This window comes from Talaromyces atroroseus (assembly GCF_001907595.1).
Source record: "Talaromyces atroroseus strain IBT 11181 chromosome Unknown scaffold_14, whole genome shotgun sequence".
Taxonomy (NCBI): domain Eukaryota; kingdom Fungi; phylum Ascomycota; class Eurotiomycetes; order Eurotiales; family Trichocomaceae; genus Talaromyces; species Talaromyces atroroseus.
Window position 1 is genome coordinate 121,109 of NW_017971446.1, and position 15,747 is coordinate 136,855.

At 47.3% G+C, this 15,747-nt stretch overlaps 6 protein-coding genes across 6 annotated transcripts, besides 4 other annotated features; 4 read left to right on the forward strand and 2 right to left on the reverse strand.

Moving 5' to 3' along the window:
- Nucleotides 1-394: part of a repeat region (Identified by RepeatMasker using a combination of RepBase library and repeat library created with RepeatScout) that runs on past the window's edge.
- Nucleotides 241-544: a repeat region (Identified by RepeatMasker using a combination of RepBase library and repeat library created with RepeatScout).
- Nucleotides 545-970: a repeat region (Identified by RepeatMasker using a combination of RepBase library and repeat library created with RepeatScout).
- Nucleotides 971-1,226: a repeat region (Identified by RepeatMasker using a combination of RepBase library and repeat library created with RepeatScout).
- Nucleotides 1,227-1,768: 542 nt separating this feature from the next.
- UA08_08397 (hypothetical protein) lies at nucleotides 1,769-4,629 on the forward strand (the record flags this gene model as incomplete). The annotated part of the gene is made up of 5 exons (XM_020263504.1): nucleotides 1,769-2,006; nucleotides 2,098-2,166; nucleotides 2,367-3,101; nucleotides 3,162-3,347; nucleotides 3,422-4,629. The coding sequence occupies 5 exons, from the start codon at nucleotides 1,769-1,771 to the stop codon at nucleotides 4,627-4,629; spliced, it is 2,436 nt and encodes an 811-aa protein (XP_020116446.1).
- A 569-nt stretch (nucleotides 4,630-5,198) lies between these two features.
- UA08_08398 (glucose-regulated protein-like protein) lies at nucleotides 5,199-7,403 on the forward strand (the record flags this gene model as incomplete). The annotated part of the gene is made up of 4 exons (XM_020263505.1): nucleotides 5,199-5,349; nucleotides 5,422-5,617; nucleotides 5,668-7,156; nucleotides 7,218-7,403. The coding sequence occupies 4 exons, from the start codon at nucleotides 5,199-5,201 to the stop codon at nucleotides 7,401-7,403; spliced, it is 2,022 nt and encodes a 673-aa protein (XP_020116447.1).
- A 218-nt stretch (nucleotides 7,404-7,621) lies between these two features.
- On the reverse strand, nucleotides 7,622-8,274 carry UA08_08399 (hypothetical protein; the record flags this gene model as incomplete). Its single annotated transcript, XM_020263506.1, has 2 exons — nucleotides 7,622-8,152; nucleotides 8,227-8,274. The coding sequence occupies 2 exons, from the start codon at nucleotides 8,272-8,274 to the stop codon at nucleotides 7,622-7,624; spliced, it is 579 nt and encodes a 192-aa protein (XP_020116317.1).
- A 1,207-nt stretch (nucleotides 8,275-9,481) lies between these two features.
- On the forward strand, nucleotides 9,482-10,785 carry UA08_08400 (hypothetical protein; the record flags this gene model as incomplete). The annotated part of the gene is made up of 4 exons (XM_020263507.1): nucleotides 9,482-9,629; nucleotides 9,704-10,071; nucleotides 10,144-10,222; nucleotides 10,295-10,785. 4 exons carry the CDS (start codon nucleotides 9,482-9,484, stop codon nucleotides 10,783-10,785), a joined length of 1,086 nt encoding a protein of 361 aa, XP_020116316.1.
- A 2,841-nt stretch (nucleotides 10,786-13,626) lies between these two features.
- UA08_08401 (hypothetical protein) lies at nucleotides 13,627-14,085 on the forward strand (the record flags this gene model as incomplete). Its single annotated transcript, XM_020263508.1, has 1 exon — nucleotides 13,627-14,085. One exon carries the CDS (start codon nucleotides 13,627-13,629, stop codon nucleotides 14,083-14,085), a length of 459 nt encoding a protein of 152 aa, XP_020116319.1.
- Nucleotides 14,086-14,571: 486 nt separating this feature from the next.
- On the reverse strand, nucleotides 14,572-15,426 carry UA08_08402 (hypothetical protein; the record flags this gene model as incomplete). The annotated part of the gene is made up of 1 exon (XM_020263509.1): nucleotides 14,572-15,426. The coding sequence occupies one exon, from the start codon at nucleotides 15,424-15,426 to the stop codon at nucleotides 14,572-14,574; it is 855 nt and encodes a 284-aa protein (XP_020116318.1).
- Between the last annotated feature and the right edge of the window lie 321 nt (nucleotides 15,427-15,747).

The window sequence follows — 15,747 nt, forward strand, 5'->3', positions numbered from 1 at the left end:
TTTTCCTTAGTCAAAATAGCAGCGTTATGCATGATTGTTAAGGATCCCTTGATTAGTTGATCAAGCGCCTGAGTTGACGGCGAAGAAGGTTTCAAATCGGATACATTAAGAAGCCTTTTGACAGAGGAGGCCTGTCTTTGCAACGTACGTGCGTTATAAGGTGTTCGGGGGCTCCACGTAGTGCTTCTTGACGAAGTAGGTTTGACTGGAGGCGGCGTTCTCTTCTCAACACAAAGTTGCAATTGAGATAGCACTTTTTCAGGATTATAAGGCACAATCCCAGCATGTAAAAATCCTCCCATAATATTCTGTATAGTAAATGTTTCTTGACGCACAGAAGGAAAGGATTTTTAGAAAGGCTTCCTTATCCATGTGTCGAATCCCGTGCCGAATCCGACTCTCAACCGCGTGTCCATATGAACGCTTAAAAACAGAGAAAACGCCTACATCCAAAGGCTGGAGTAGATGAGAAGAATGCGGCGGCATGCAACATGGAATAATATTATATTTATTGCATGCATGATCAAATTCCGGTGTCAAATGGCTGCTGTGGCCATCTAGAATTAAAAGACGATGGGTGCCGATAGTAAGAGGTCTAGTAAAAGGTTCAAACACCTTCTCTAATCACTGTAATCCAATTTCATCTGACGGCCAGCCTTTTGAAGAGTATGTAATCGACCAATTAGGTGGCAGCTGAGGCATCTGATACCACTCAGCTTGGTGATGAGAAGATTTGAAAATAATCAACGGCGGCACCACGTTACCCCTGCTTCCAACACATTCAACAACAGTAACCCATTCACGATTTTCAGGTTGAACAAGACTAGGTTTTCCTGAACGATCAGAACTGCATATAACCTTTGCTGTTGCAACTATCCCCATGGCGAAGCCCATCTCATCAAAATTGTAAATGTCTTCTTCAGCAATGCCGTATTCGATTTTTAGCCGTTCTAGTTGCTCAAAAAAAAAGGTCGAATAACGGCCGGATTCTCGCACTGGGCCCTATTGTAGGCTAATCGGCGTGCAAATCTTATTTTTAGATCAGGTTGTCGCTTCAAAAAGGTCCCTACCCAGTTCTTACCTACTTTACTAGGTATCTGGGTAGAATCTCTTTCAGCAAGCAAAAGATTTGCCATTCCCTGGAGCATACTAGGCCTAGGGGGGCACCCGCGGCGTTCTAGAGAGAGTATCCAATCCCGGAGCGAGGCCTCCTCAGTAGGAGTCAAGGAGTCAATTTTCTGCGTTTGATTCGACCCCGCACACGTGCCCATAACGTTGTCGAATTAACGTCAAAAGTGCGCGCAGCTTCGCGCAGATTGCCCATTTGTTTGCTTTTTAACGCGTCAATAGCAAGAAGAAGTCTTCCTTCATAAGTAGGATCTTTTTTTAGCGCGATTGGGAGGCATTTTGAATGGTGTTAAGTTCGTTATAAAATGACGGGTTGAAAATCGAGTGGAATTTTTGAGGTGGTGTTCCGTTGAGCCGGGAAATACGTTAAATATATATAGAATTAATGTTGCTTACCTAGCTCGACTCGGCGCATAGTTGGGATTGACGTAGGCATCGGGCAGCCCGCTCCACTTCAGCCCCTCTCCCAAAACAAAAGTCACGGCGCTCGTTCAACTTCCTACATTTAACACCGTTCCCTTTCTCGTGTTTGTTTCACTCAGGGGACACGTGAGGTTATCATTTTGACAGAGAGCAATCACCTAGTTACACGCGAGCCTTGCTGTTTTCTCCTATCTCTACATACACCCCCCGCTTCGACATGTCCCGCCACCGCGTCAAATCACTCGAATACGACGACGATGCCTTTGACGAGGAGGAAGATGACTACGGCGAGGAGGACCCTGAAGAGCAGGCGCAGCTTGAAGCTTATACAAACCAAGTACTCAATGAGCTTCGCACGGGGCAACCGCCCGTGACAACTGCGTCGCGACAAGAGGTCCAGGAAGCGCTGTGGCATTACTATAACGACGTTGCAAAATCTGTTAACTATCTTCGTGGTATTTAGTCTTTTTTTTTTTTTTTTTCTTTCAATCTTTGGCATATGTAGTATTGGTTTTGGTTATGTTTGCTGATGATGTCCTAATTTAGGCAAGAAGGTGAAGGAGATCAACAAAAAGAAGGAAGCGGCGTCCACGTCAAAGTCGAAGGCAGCAGCGGGTGAGTTATCCCTTCATCTTTCTTTTTGTTCCCCCCTCTCTCCTATACCATCACAAGAGAGCCTGGAAGGTGGCTTGGCTGGGTAAATCCGAGGAATCCTACGACTTGTAAGTTCATTCTTGTGTTGCTCTGAGTTCTGTACACTGACGGACTTTTGGTAAGTTTTCCCCTTGGTTTCTAACAGGGTATTTGTTTGCCAGTGTCCTCTTCCTACCCCATTGACTACACGCAAGACCCTTTTCTTCAATGCTCAGTTCCATTCTCAGCGGCCGACTTCTTCCGTGATACGCCGTGGTTGAACGTTCCGCAGCATCGCAAGGCGGATATCATTATCGAATCACTATATCCACGTCTGGGACTACCCGGAGGTGCTGCTGCACAGGAAGGAAAGATGTCCAAGTTGGCTGCCCTGGCAGCGGCACGGAAGAAAAAGAATATCGAGAAGCCTTCCGACGGAGCAGAGACACTGTTACAGCCTCACCTCAGTGAACAGAAGCCTACTCCACGCTCGTTGTCAGAAAGGCTGGCAGTAAACAATACGAGACCCTCTGTCAGGCCTGGGGGACTATCCGGTATCACCAGAGAGAGCCGTGGGAATGGTGGTCGTGTTGCAAATTCAAAGAGCACCCCAACGGTTTCAGAACCTCATAAGAAGGCTGTTGCTCAGCCACCGGTTGACAAGGGGAGAATAGTGCAAGAGACTGCAAAAAGGCAGCAGCCCTGGGAAGACATGGACTTGTGTGCAGTTCCTTCAACCTTTGCAGCAACAATCGTCGGAAACGAAAGTCCTTCTAAGACGTTACCTGGACCTAGCCACCTATTCGGCAGCAGTTTTGATGTTATGCATATTTACCAGCAGGACATGACTGAAGCATTTGACTTTGCAGGACCCAGCCCCGATGACGTTGTTCTCAATGCACAGAGTGCATCCAAAGGTTTGCCTATTCGAGCAATGAGATGAACAGAAAGCAATTGCACATTGACACATGTATCAGGTCTGAAGTCAAAGCAACAGGCTGGCGCCAAAACATCCGGGGACAAGAAGAAAACTCCGGAGGATTTGTCGAATGGAATAAAAGCAATGACAGTAGAACCGGTGAAAGTGAAGAGTAAAAATCTGGACGTTTTGGCAGAATATAAAAAGTCGAAGCAAAAGAAAGCAGCAAATTTTGTAGTTATTGGTGAGATTTTACTTGCAGCATTCCGTGAAGCCTTACTCTTACTACATAAAATGCTAATAACCATGGATTGATAGGACACGTCGATGCTGGGAAAAGCACCCTTATGGGGCGTCTACTCGCAGATTTGAATGCTATCGACCAGCGAACAATGGATAAATACCGGCGAGAGGCTGAAAAAGTCGGAAAAGGCTCGTTTGCCTTCGCTTGGGTGCTGGATCAAGGCTCAGAAGAACGTGCTAGGGGAGTGACGATAGATATTGCGACGAATAAGTTTGAGACAGATAAAACGCGGTTTACCATTGTGGATGCACCGGGACACCGCGATTTTATACCGAACATGATTGCTGGGGCTAGTCAAGCAGACTTTGCGGTTCTGGTGATTGACGCCGGAACGGGGAATTTCGAGTCAGGCTTAAAGGGTCAGACCAAGGAGCACGCTCTGTTGGTACGAAGCATGGGCGTTCAGAAGGTTGTCGTTGCGGTCAATAAGATGGACATGGTATCGTGGTCGAAGGACCGCTTTGATGAGATCGAGCAACAAATCTCGTCGTTTCTGACTACAGCAGGCTTTCAATCCAAGAACTTGTCATTTGTGCCTTGTTCTGGATACCATGGAGACAACATCACTACGCGCAGCAAAGATAAAAACGCCACATGGTATACCGGTCCCCTTCTGATTGAGACCCTAGAAACGTCCGAGCCTTTCTTACATGCTCTTAATAAGCCACTGCGTCTTACTATTGGCGACGTATTCCGCGGCGGCGTGCAGAATCCACTCTCGATCTCCGGGCGTATTGATTCTGGATCTCTACAAGTCGGGGACAGCATTTTAATTATGCCCAGTGGAGAGTCAGCCTTGATCAAGAGCCTGGAAACTGATGGAGAGCCTAGTGATTGGGCTGTGGCAGGCCAGAATGCAGTTCTGCATCTTGCCAATATCGACCCGGCTCATCTCAGGTCAGGGGATATTGTTTGCAACCCTCAATCTCCGATCCAGAATATTCAAAGCTTTACTACCAAGGTGCTTGCATTCGACCACTTGATGCCGATGCAGGTAGACGTCCATCGAGGTCGACTGCACATCTCAGGCCGCATTAGTCGTCTCGTTGGCACGCTGGACAAAAGCACAGGGGCTATCGCCAAAAAGAGACCGAAGATTGTCCCTCCAGGGACTGTTGCAAGGGTTGTTGTGGAGATGGACCATCCTGTGCCCCTTGAAGCCCCTGCAAGAATTGTGCTCCGTGCTGCGGGCAGTACTGTGGCGGCCGGACTGCTAGAGTGACGGTATATCTAAAGGGCTAGATAGACGAGGACATAACATAGGAGCATTCATTAAGTGCCTATATTCACTCCATGTACGCGTAGCAGCTTACGGCGGCAAACATAAACAAGCCCGGTACGGCCAGCTGTAGCCTAGCAAGAGGACATGGTGGCAAGTTGCAGTTTTCCAGCAAGTTCGAAAGCCATCAAAAGAGGCTCTTTGTCGGGTTCTGATTGGCCCGCCCGCATGAGTCAGCCGCGCGTGGCCCCAGGCACGACAGCCAATCAGAGCGCGAGAAGTAACCTTAAATGCACAGCGAAAAGGCCAGCATGGCCCATCCGCCGCGCTGGCCGATTATTACAAGAACTGCGGAGCTTCCTTCTTACCCTTCGTTCTTCATTCCTCTCTCTCTCATACTTCCTTCTCTCATTCTCATATCTCCCTTGGCCTTCTCATTCTTTCTGTTTTTTTAATTTTGAGAGGTATTCTGCCCCCCTGACTAGTAGCCAAGGCCTTTTTTAAAGCGCGGAGGCGAGCTACGCGAGTAGTTTGGAGATCTCTTGTCCTATATTGCCCACGTCTATAACATCATGGCCCGCGGATTAAGGCCAGACAATCAGTCCAAGCCTTTCGCTTGGACCACTGTCTTCTACCTTTTGCTCGTTTTTATCGCTCCTCTCGCGCTTTTGGGAACCGCCCATGCCTCGGAGGAGCAAAATGTCACTGACAACTATGGCACTGGTGAGTCACATTGCCACCGTGTGGAAAGAGGAGAAAATGAAATAAAATACTAATAGTACCGTCTGTCTCTAGTCATCGGAATCGATTTGGGAACCACGTACTCTTGCGTCGGCGTGATGCAAAATGGCAAGGTTGAAATTCTCGTCAACGACCAAGGAAACCGTATCACTCCCTCATACGTGGCCTTCACTGATGAGGAGCGTTTGATCGGTGATGCGGCAAAGAATCAATACTCGGCTAACCCTACACGTACAATCTTCGACATCAAGTGAGTGTGTTATTTATCGCCAGGATTTTGCTTCTACTAACATCTATTAGGCGTTTGATTGGTCGTAAGTTCAATGATAAGGACGTTCAGAAGGATATCAAGAACTTCCCCTTCGAAGTCTCTTCCAAGGATGGCAAGCCAGTCGTTTCAGTTGACGTCAACATGTCCTCCAAGACTTTCACTCCCGAGGAAGTGTCCGCCATGGTCTTGACCAAGATGCGTGAGATCGCCGAAGGTTACCTTGGAAAGACTGTTACCCACGCCGTCGTTACCGTTCCCGCCTACTTTAATGACGCTCAACGTCAGGCCACCAAGGACGCCGGTACTATTGCCGGCTTGAACGTCCTGCGTGTTGTCAACGAACCCACCGCCGCCGCTATCGCCTACGGTCTGGACAAGACTGGTGATGAGCGCCAGATCATTGTTTACGATCTTGGTGGTGGTACTTTCGATGTGTCTCTCCTCTCTATTGACAACGGTGTCTTCGAGGTGTTGGCTACCGCTGGTGACACTCACTTGGGTGGTGAGGACTTTGACCACCGGGTTATGGATCACTTTGTCAAGCTTTACAACAAGAAGCACGATGTTGATATTACCAAGGATTTGAAGACCATGGGTAAATTGAAGCGCGAGGTTGAAAAGGCCAAGCGAACTCTCTCTTCCCAGATGTCTACCCGTATTGAAATTGAGGCTTTCCATGAGGGCAAGGACTTCTCCGAGACCCTTACTCGCGCCAAGTTCGAGGAACTCAACATGGACTTATTCAAGCGAACTCTAAAGCCTGTGGAGCAGGTTCTCAAGGATGCCAAGGTCAAGAAGAGCGAAATTAACGACATTGTCTTGGTCGGTGGTTCTACTCGTATCCCCAAGGTCCAGTCTCTTCTCGAGGAGTTTTTCAATGGCAAGAAGGCTAGCAAGGGTATCAACCCTGATGAGGCTGTTGCTTTCGGTGCCGCCGTTCAGGGTGGTGTCCTTTCCGGTGAGGAAGGAACTGGAGACGTTGTTCTCATGGACGTCAACCCTCTTACCCTTGGTATTGAGACCACTGGTGGTGTTATGACCAAGTTGATCCCTCGTAACACTGTTATCCCCACTCGCAAGTCTCAGATCTTCTCGACGGCCGCCGACAACCAACCCACCGTCTTGATTCAAGTCTACGAGGGAGAGCGTGGTATGACCAAGGACAACAACCTCCTTGGCAAATTTGAACTCACTGGAATCCCACCCGCTCCCCGTGGTGTGCCTCAGATCGAGGTCTCTTTTGACCTTGATGCTAACGGTATCCTCAAGGTCAGCGCTGCTGACAAGGGCACCGGAAAAGCCGAGTCAATCACCATCACCAACGACAAGGGACGCCTTACCCAAGAGGAGATTGACCGCATGGTTGCGGAAGCTGAGCAGTTCGCCGAGGAAGACAAGGCAGCTCGTGGCAAGATTGAGGCTCGTAATGCCCTTGAAAACTATGCCTTCAGCTTGAAGAACCAGGTCAACGATGAAGATGGTCTTGGTGGAAAGCTTGACGAGGATGACAAGGAGACTGTAAGTTGCCACGGATAAGCATATTAACGTATGAGCGAATAATAACTGACGTAACGAATAGATCTTGGACGCCGTCAAGGACGCCACTGACTGGCTCGATGAGTACGGCGCCAGCGCTACCATGGAAGACTTCGAGGAGCAGCGTGAGAAGTTGTCCAGCGCAGCCTACCCGATCACCAGCAAATTGTACGGCGCTGGCGCTGGTTACGACGAGGATGATGAGCCCAGCGGCCACGACGAGCTTTAAAGTGTTTTTGCTAGAAAAATTCGGATAACTTCGGAGTTGTGAGTTTTCTCTTTTATTTTGTTAAAGTCATGCATATGATTCACCATTGTATTTTAAACGGATGATTGTTTTCAGATGGCAATCAGAGTGATACCTATTAAGACATCTTTTATATGGAAATTGCATTTCAGTAATCTACGTACTCGTTCCCTGTGCCCTGTGCAGTTGAGACAATCCGTTCATCTCTTCAAATAGTCACTGATAGTCTCAACAATGACCTGGTGATCATGGTGCTGCTTCAATCCACTAACAACAATCACACCAACAATGCCATCGACGCTCTCCACTTTAATCGGAAAACCGCCTCCGTGGATGGCATAATCGTCTGGCACACCCTCAGGAACAGAGCTCTTCAGGCCATGTTTTTGCGCAAAGGCCTTCTCAACAAACGCTTCCCCGAAGCCACTATCCGATGAACCAACCATCTTCCTCCTCAGCGCCCAAGTACTACACGCCCACCTCAGAACGGTATTACGCTTACGCCGCACCCATTCCTCGTTATCCGGAGTTGTGCCCGACTCGGTGACAGCGTGAAAGAGCGTCTGATTTCCCTGGCAACTGGTAATTGAAACCACGGCTGGTTTGCGTTGAGACGCGGGCAGCGAGAGAATGCGATTGCGAATTGCACAGCCGAGATCGAATGCAGTCGAGGCTGTGAAGGCGGGGAATATGGCGGATGGGGAGAGTTCGTATTGGAGGAGTATCTCGGCCTTTCAGATCAGTCAGTTCAAAGACTAAGAAAGAAGATTTAATTGCTAGCATTAATATGTATAGTATTGCTCACGTTGGCCGAAGGTTCTTCGAGTGGGATTCCCTGTTGCGATGCAGCCATTGCAGGTTAATTCTCGTTCAGATGTCCTGGGATGTGTGAAGGTAAGATAAAATTCTCTTTTCTGTATTTGTGTATTTATAGAAGAACCAAGCGTGAAAGGTTTTCAATTGCGTTTTCCTCTGTCTGTATCTGAACCGGGGGGATTGAGGGGTGGCAAGCTTGGAAGGCAGCTCAACCCGAGAGGGACGGAGTTAGCCGGATTTACTAAATTGTTGCCTGAGGCATGAGTTCTTGTTATATATCTATTCATATAGTTCCCCATCGAGATATTCCTGTCTCGATAGACGAAGTATACGGCACTTCGGAAGCATATTCAAACCGATCCAGCAGATCCGTACATGATCACTGGTTGGTTAGTCTGGCTGCTGTATCAAGTAACCTCAGAAGAGGGAATTAGGAACTAAGAGATATAGCTATTTGATCGGCTGACTCTACTATTAGATCAGACATGAAAACAAACAAAAATTACTTGAAAAAGCAGAGCGAGGCGCAATTTTCCCCGAAGACACCCCAATATTTCTCCGAGGTACGACGTAGTATGCAGGTCTTATGCGGCGAGTTGGACTGAGTGGCAGAATATTGATAGACTATGGGATCGAGACTTTCCTGTAGGGATGTACTTTCTAGCTAGGCGTATAGGATCTCGCCATCATATGCAGGCATACATGGGTCCATTAGAAATTTAGAATCAATCTGCTACCCTTGACATTCATTTAGTACAACACGTTAACTGCTCTGCAGATAGGAGCTTACCTAGGTACTGAATAGCCATGTGGAGAAACTACAACTTAGGGCTACCACGTACATAGGTACCAAAAGCTACATAGAATTCTTCCCTGTGGCAAGATGTGTGCTTACTCACAGACAATTGACTAATCAGAAATCTAGATTGCCATGGACTTAGCTGCGTATGGTGCCTGCTTTTTTTCTGGTCCATTCATTGTTTGCTCATCTACGGAGAATCGGAGAAATGGCCTCAAGCATCTAGGAGCAAGCGGGTATTTATTTGGGAATTCCCATGCTCTATCCTGTAGCTAAAAGAGATACACTGTAAGTCTACTATTATAAAAACATCCTGACTCACTGGACTTGGACTTATCCTTTCTTTCAGTTGTTTCTTTCCTTTAGGGAAGGCTTTCCTTTTACAATTGACCTTTGCAAGTCATTTTTATTTTCCTCGGATTCATATGAATACAGATCCATCACAATGGCACAGCCAATTCCAGCTACCCAAACAGTCGCCCTGGTGAGAGAACTGGGCGGTCCGGTTGAATTCGTGGCCGGCTACCCTGTCCCAGTTCCGGGAAACAACGAGGTTTTAGCCAAGGTCCTTTACACAGGTGTTTGTCAGAGTGGTATGTAACAATCCTCCTCCATATAAACCTGCATGAATCAGACTAACCGCTGGTAATCGTTAATGAAAAAATAGATCTGCATACCAAATCCGGCACTGCTGCTAGCGCTCAGGGTACCCCAATTCTCAACGTCAAACTTCCGCACGTCGGTGGCCACGAGGGTGTTGGCCGTATTGTAGGAATTGGTCCAAACTGTGGCGAAGGAGTAAAGCTAGGTGGTTTGGTTGGAATCCGTTTCTTGAGTCGGGTCTGTCGACGATGCGAGTTTTGTCTTGCGGGCATAGAACAATACTGTACGAAAAGTACGAATCATCTTCATCATGAAGATGGTAGTTTCCAGGAGTATATTGCTCTTGATGCTGATAACTTGACCATCCTGCCTGATGATGTTGATCCTAAGCTCATTGGACCAGTACTGTGTGCTGGTGTCACGGCTTACAAAGTTGGTTCTCTTTCTCCCAAGAAATTCCCGTTTCTAGTCATATTTTATGGACATTGACTAATATATAAACAGGCTGTTCTTAATGCCAACATCAAAATAGGTGACTGGATTGTCGTCGTTGGTGCCGGTGGTGGCCTAGGACATCTTGCTGGTAGGCAAACCGGCCCTCCAATGTATTTCATATATTTGCATGATGATCATCACTCACGTATGCATACTATAGTTCAATATGCAAGAGCGAATGGTGCATCTGTCATTGCCGTTGATACCGGTAATGACAAGAGGGAATATCTCCAATCAGTGGGGGCCAAAGAATTTGTCGACTTTGCCCTCGTGCCAGACATAATTGAGGAAGTTCGCAGAATCACCAACGGAGGTGCCCAGGCTGTGATTGTAGCAGCTGGAAATGCCAAAGCATTTGCCTACGCGGCAGAATTGCTTCGAGTTGGTGGAACGCTGAGCTGCATTGGCATTCCACCGGGCAGGCCGTTCATTGAGACCCCTATTTCCACTATTGTGATCAAGGGTCTCAGGATTACTGGAAACTTGATCGGCTCCTTGAAAGAATGTATGGAAGCCGTTGAACTTACTCGACGAGGTGTTGTGACTCCAAGGGTTCAAGTAAGACCATTCCGGGAATTACCCCAGGTTTACGAGCAACTTGAAAAGGGCGATGTGCCTGGGCGGATTGTTTTACAGATTGCAGAGAACTGAGTGTATGGGCAATAATATCTTCACAAATCAAATCGGAAGTATGAAGACAGTCTAGACGTGTGTGAGTGCATATCATTGCTCATACCAACTTATAGTTGAATCAGTATGAAGGGCGACATCCTCTTCCGTTGGCAAGGACGGCAGACTAAGTGTTTGTATGGATGATGGCGCACGTGAAAATGTCTCTGCAGTCTTCTTGCGTAAAATTGAATCTAAAGTGATATCCGTGTAGAGAAAGGGCTGGATCTTTTGGTATAAGCCATGCAGAAAGTCGTATGCACTGCATTGCAATGTTGAATGTGTTTTGAGAGTAGGATTGCAGAGCAATGTATCCGCCAATGTGTTTGCTACTTCATAGCATTTCAAAAGCTAGATTCCAAGTCAGCCATTCTGTCTTTGTTATACCAACTTGATAATGCAGCTGCATGGACACACCTGGTCACGGCCCAGAGGCAATAAATCTTCTGGAGAAAAGCCACGCAGAGAAGCTAAAAGATCGCGACCGACGACGGCAGGGAAATTGAAATTCAGAGTAGTTGTTTGAGAATCAAATGACAGATATCCGGCCGAAAGAGCCTGCTGCCAGATCATCGTCCTCATCCATTCTCTTGTAATGGCAAGATCCGCTCGACGGGCTGCATCGATGTCTTCTGAATAGATTGTGGTCGCTTGCAGCAAGCGCTCTGATTTTATAAGAGTGTCTTTTGAAGTATAGTCACTGGCACATTGATAAAATGTGACAAACAGCCCGGCTAGCGCAAGCATTCCCTTGACATGAGCATTATTGTTGCCTGTCGTGTTAAAAAGCTGAGCGGGTAATTCACGAGGAAACGATGGCATTAGCCCTAGATGCATACTATAGCCTCTAAAATAAAATCAATATCTGAACTTTGAAGCACCTCATAAAGGCTTGTTACCTTTCTGTAACCCATAATAGAGGAAAAATAATTTCTCCATTGTCTACCATTTCCGCAGCCAATGTTAAACATTCATTGTGTCTGTCGAGGCCCAAAATCCTAGCAGATGTGAGCGCCTCCTGAGCGAACATTAAGGCGGAGTTTCGTTGATCTGTCTTGGCATGATAGACGTGAAGGAAGAAGGATGTCAGCACCCAACGTATATCTAGGTGCTCTCGATACTGATACTGTTCTCTGAAGCGAATGCACTCTTGTGACAAATAAGAGCCATCAATAAGAGTTGCATCCTCCCTGATAGCACATCGCAGTGGGTCGAGGTCCAGTTGAGCCATGGTTGCGGCACACAGCGCTGTTGCCAATCCATACACGGACGGCTCCTCGAAACGAGGCCTGGATAGTTGCTGTAACAACACATCGGAGCAGATAATAGGCCAGACTCCGTATGAGTGACTTTCATATTGGCGGATGACGATAGCCAGTACGTCCTGAAGGTAAATAGAAGCGTCTATTTGTGATCCTGAAAGCTCTTGCAAAGGAGCAGCTACTTGCTGCTCATGCCACGGAAGTTCCGACCCCCGGGTCAGCATCGGTGTCTCACCGCCATGTGGGCTTTGTTTTTGTACAGAAGCTCGGCGAGCTTTAGGCCCTCTCTTTTGAGCTGGCTTGTCATAGCTGCATTGCAGCTGTCGCGCTGATGTCTCGCAAGTCTCGCATGGCCAAGCTCCGTTGCACCGAACTTTACGAGCGATACAGGAGTCACAGGCTCTCTTCACAGGTTTCTTCATAGACAATTGAGTTGCTGATTGTTGTGATCTCGTGATATAGCAAACTGGATGGCATGGAAGGAAGGAAAGGGATGGAACGGTAGTTGCTTCGTTTGGAATCGTTCCCCCAGCGCCGGGGCGGCCCGTAGAACCACCCCCACATCACGCTAGCCTTATTTATCTATTTACTCTATCAGATTCATCATTCATGCCTCGATCAAAATACGCGCAAGATACACTCAGCTATTGGAATTCTAAGTCTGGACAAGAAATTGTCAAGTCCCTACTTCCATCCCAGAAACAAGATGGACACAAAAAGATGACTGTGGTCATTCGCCAATAAATTATGCTGTGTACCCCCGAGCCTTCAAAGTGAGACAGGTAGCGCTGAAAACTATCTAGGCATACAGAGAAGTCATGTGGCTCATTTGTTTACAACCTGATCTACCTGTGTACCTAGCCTAACATTCACTGAAAACTCAAAGTCGCTCGCGCTCACATTTCACATAGCTGTGGCTGGAAGATGGCTTCGTTGCTACCCATTCAAATACCAAGTTCTCTTCGACAAACACAAAGTTTTGCAATGTCTCAACCTCTCCCTTCAGCTGAGAGAGGGGCACAGTCATTCGTAGTACCTACACTCTCATGGAATCGAGCAGATCCCCCGAGGTACCACATTCCACACCCTGCATGTTCTCATCCGACCCAATCAGCAGACGAAAAGACCATGCAAAAGATCAATACTCACTGACACTATTGATGCCAAGAAATTTTCCACATTAATTATGTCTCTTTTTTCTTTTTTACCTTTTTCTTCTTCTTTTGGGGCTTGTTGCTTTGCTACAGCAGGCAGTTGTCACGGCCAACAATCAAGGAATCAGTATCCCATGGATACAACAATGAAACCGGTGTCTTAGACCCTCTCTCTCTCTTCCTCTATTTGGGGGAGTCAAAGGCTGAAAATAATCTCTTGGCAAAGGGGATCTCCTTTCGATGCCAGGGTGGACTATAAAAGGAAGATGACAAGCACTCCCGTTGTATATCCATCTGACTGGAGAAATCGGCCTTCGAATTTCTCCCTCCTTCTCTACGAGTGTATGTCTTTTACTCGGAACTTTTAGTGTGCTGTTTCCTTATCTTACACGGACGCAATTTTCGAGATGAAGTTCATCTCCACAACCCTGATTACCGCCATCCTACCTCTTGCGCACGCCGTTGGAAATGCAATAGTCCTGAACAACTGCACAGAGACTGTGTATGTCTGGTCAGTCTCGTCCTCAATCGACAACTCCCAGACACTTGAGAATGGTGAATCATACACCGAGCAATTTCGGCACGATGACAAGACCGGTGGTATCACGCTCAAGGTGACTACGGCCGCTGATGGAATATACAACAACGCCCCCGAGACCGACTACGCATATACCCTGGACAGTGAAACGGTTTGGTACGACATCTCGGACGTCAACGGTGACGCCTTTGCCAACTACTCTGTCGCTCTCGTGCCCGCAAATAGTGCCTGTGAGAGCTTTATTTGGGCGGGTGGCATACCACCATCGGGTATTCATACAGCCTCATGCAATGCTGATGGGGACATTCGATTAACTTTGTGTGAATGAGAATAGACGCTGTCTGCTATGCATAATGACTAGTTATTTATTATCGAGGAATTGAGAAACGAAAGTGCGATTGATGCTGGTATTCTTCAAACAAGTAATTCGACCACAAGCACTTCCTTATTGGCTGAGAGGGGTATAGAAAAGCGCCATCAAATTAACCTAGATAACCACAAACAGGGACACTTGGACAATCGACTTATGCATATGGAGTATAAATAAAGGAGACATGCAGAATAACAGAAAATAACAGATAAGAGCTCAAAATAAATATCAAAGAGGCGCAACATAAAGACGCATAGAATCTAAGCACCAGACTAAGCAAATATAGAAGGAACTGGGATGCAAGTAAAGAAGAGCTGGGGTGTAAGGATGCAGAATAGACATCAGAGAATCATAAGAAAACGAAAAACAAACAAGATGCAATAAATAGCAGGCAGCAGAAAGGTTATTTATTCCTTAACTCCGCTGCGAAAGCTTTCGTTATCATCATTCGTTATTGTCTTCCTCATCGCCGGCTGCGTTGCCGTCAACATCATCTTCTTCGTCATTCCATCCGTACCCTTTCAACTCCCTTTTCAATTTAGAATTCTCGAGCTTCACGGCCTCTAATTCCTCCTCATACTTTTCCATCATCTCAGCGCTGATATCACCCATCTCTTCAATAATCTTGAAGACGCGCCACAACCGCAAGACCACGACGAGCGAGCCTATTTCCTCCACAACACCCCTCAGAGCAACATCAAGGATGAAAGCCAGCACGATAACCAGAGCATCGAAAGTGTGAAACTTGGAGCGGAAATAACCCAGCCCGAAACTCAGCACGGAGGCAATCAACTCGAGCATGAACAGACATGAGAAAATCAATCCGACCAATCCCAGTGCTTCTTGTGCCAAGCCCCATCGACGATCGATAGTCTGATGTCGTTCTCGTAGTTCGCAGACTCGTAGCTCAATCAAGAAATCGGAAAAGATGCAGGCCACGTCTACAGCGACCATGAACAGGACAATGTAATGGCCCCATTTAGACGAGAGGAATGATCTGGTTCTAGCCCTGATGCCAGAGAAGATAGAGTCCGAATGCGTGTCGTGTGGGATATTATCTGGGTACTCGTGGTAATAGCGTTGTTGAGGATCGCTGCTGCTGCTGATGCCGAGTCCGCGGGCGCCCTTCCTGGACCAGGACGCCAAATTTCCTATAAAACTACTGCCATGAGCGATTGACGTAAAGACGGTGTTTTTGTTGGTATTGTAATGGCTGCTGTTGAAACTCTCCTGGCGTTCCAGATCTGTATTTTGGTGACCGAGCAGAGGTTGGGACGCATCATCAACAGCGGAGGCCATCTGATCGTTGAGGGATGGGGGCTGCAGTGCGTATGGACAGATCGAACATGTATAACAATATACGAATCCCGTCAAGGTCGGACAAACCCACTTGTTTGCTGCTGGTCGGTGGTTGTTGATGTTGAGTGGCCGGATTATGGCTTCGGCAGAGCGACGCCGAACCAAACCAAACAAAGCAAACCGGGCGTGCGGGGTAAATTTTACAATACCGGGCTGTAAATACGCGTATGTTTCGGTACTCGGACATCTCAGCGAGCTCCGCTTGCTTGCCAAGAGTCGATTTGTTCCTCCCCAGATTTCTCCCCGCACAGTCCGACGTCT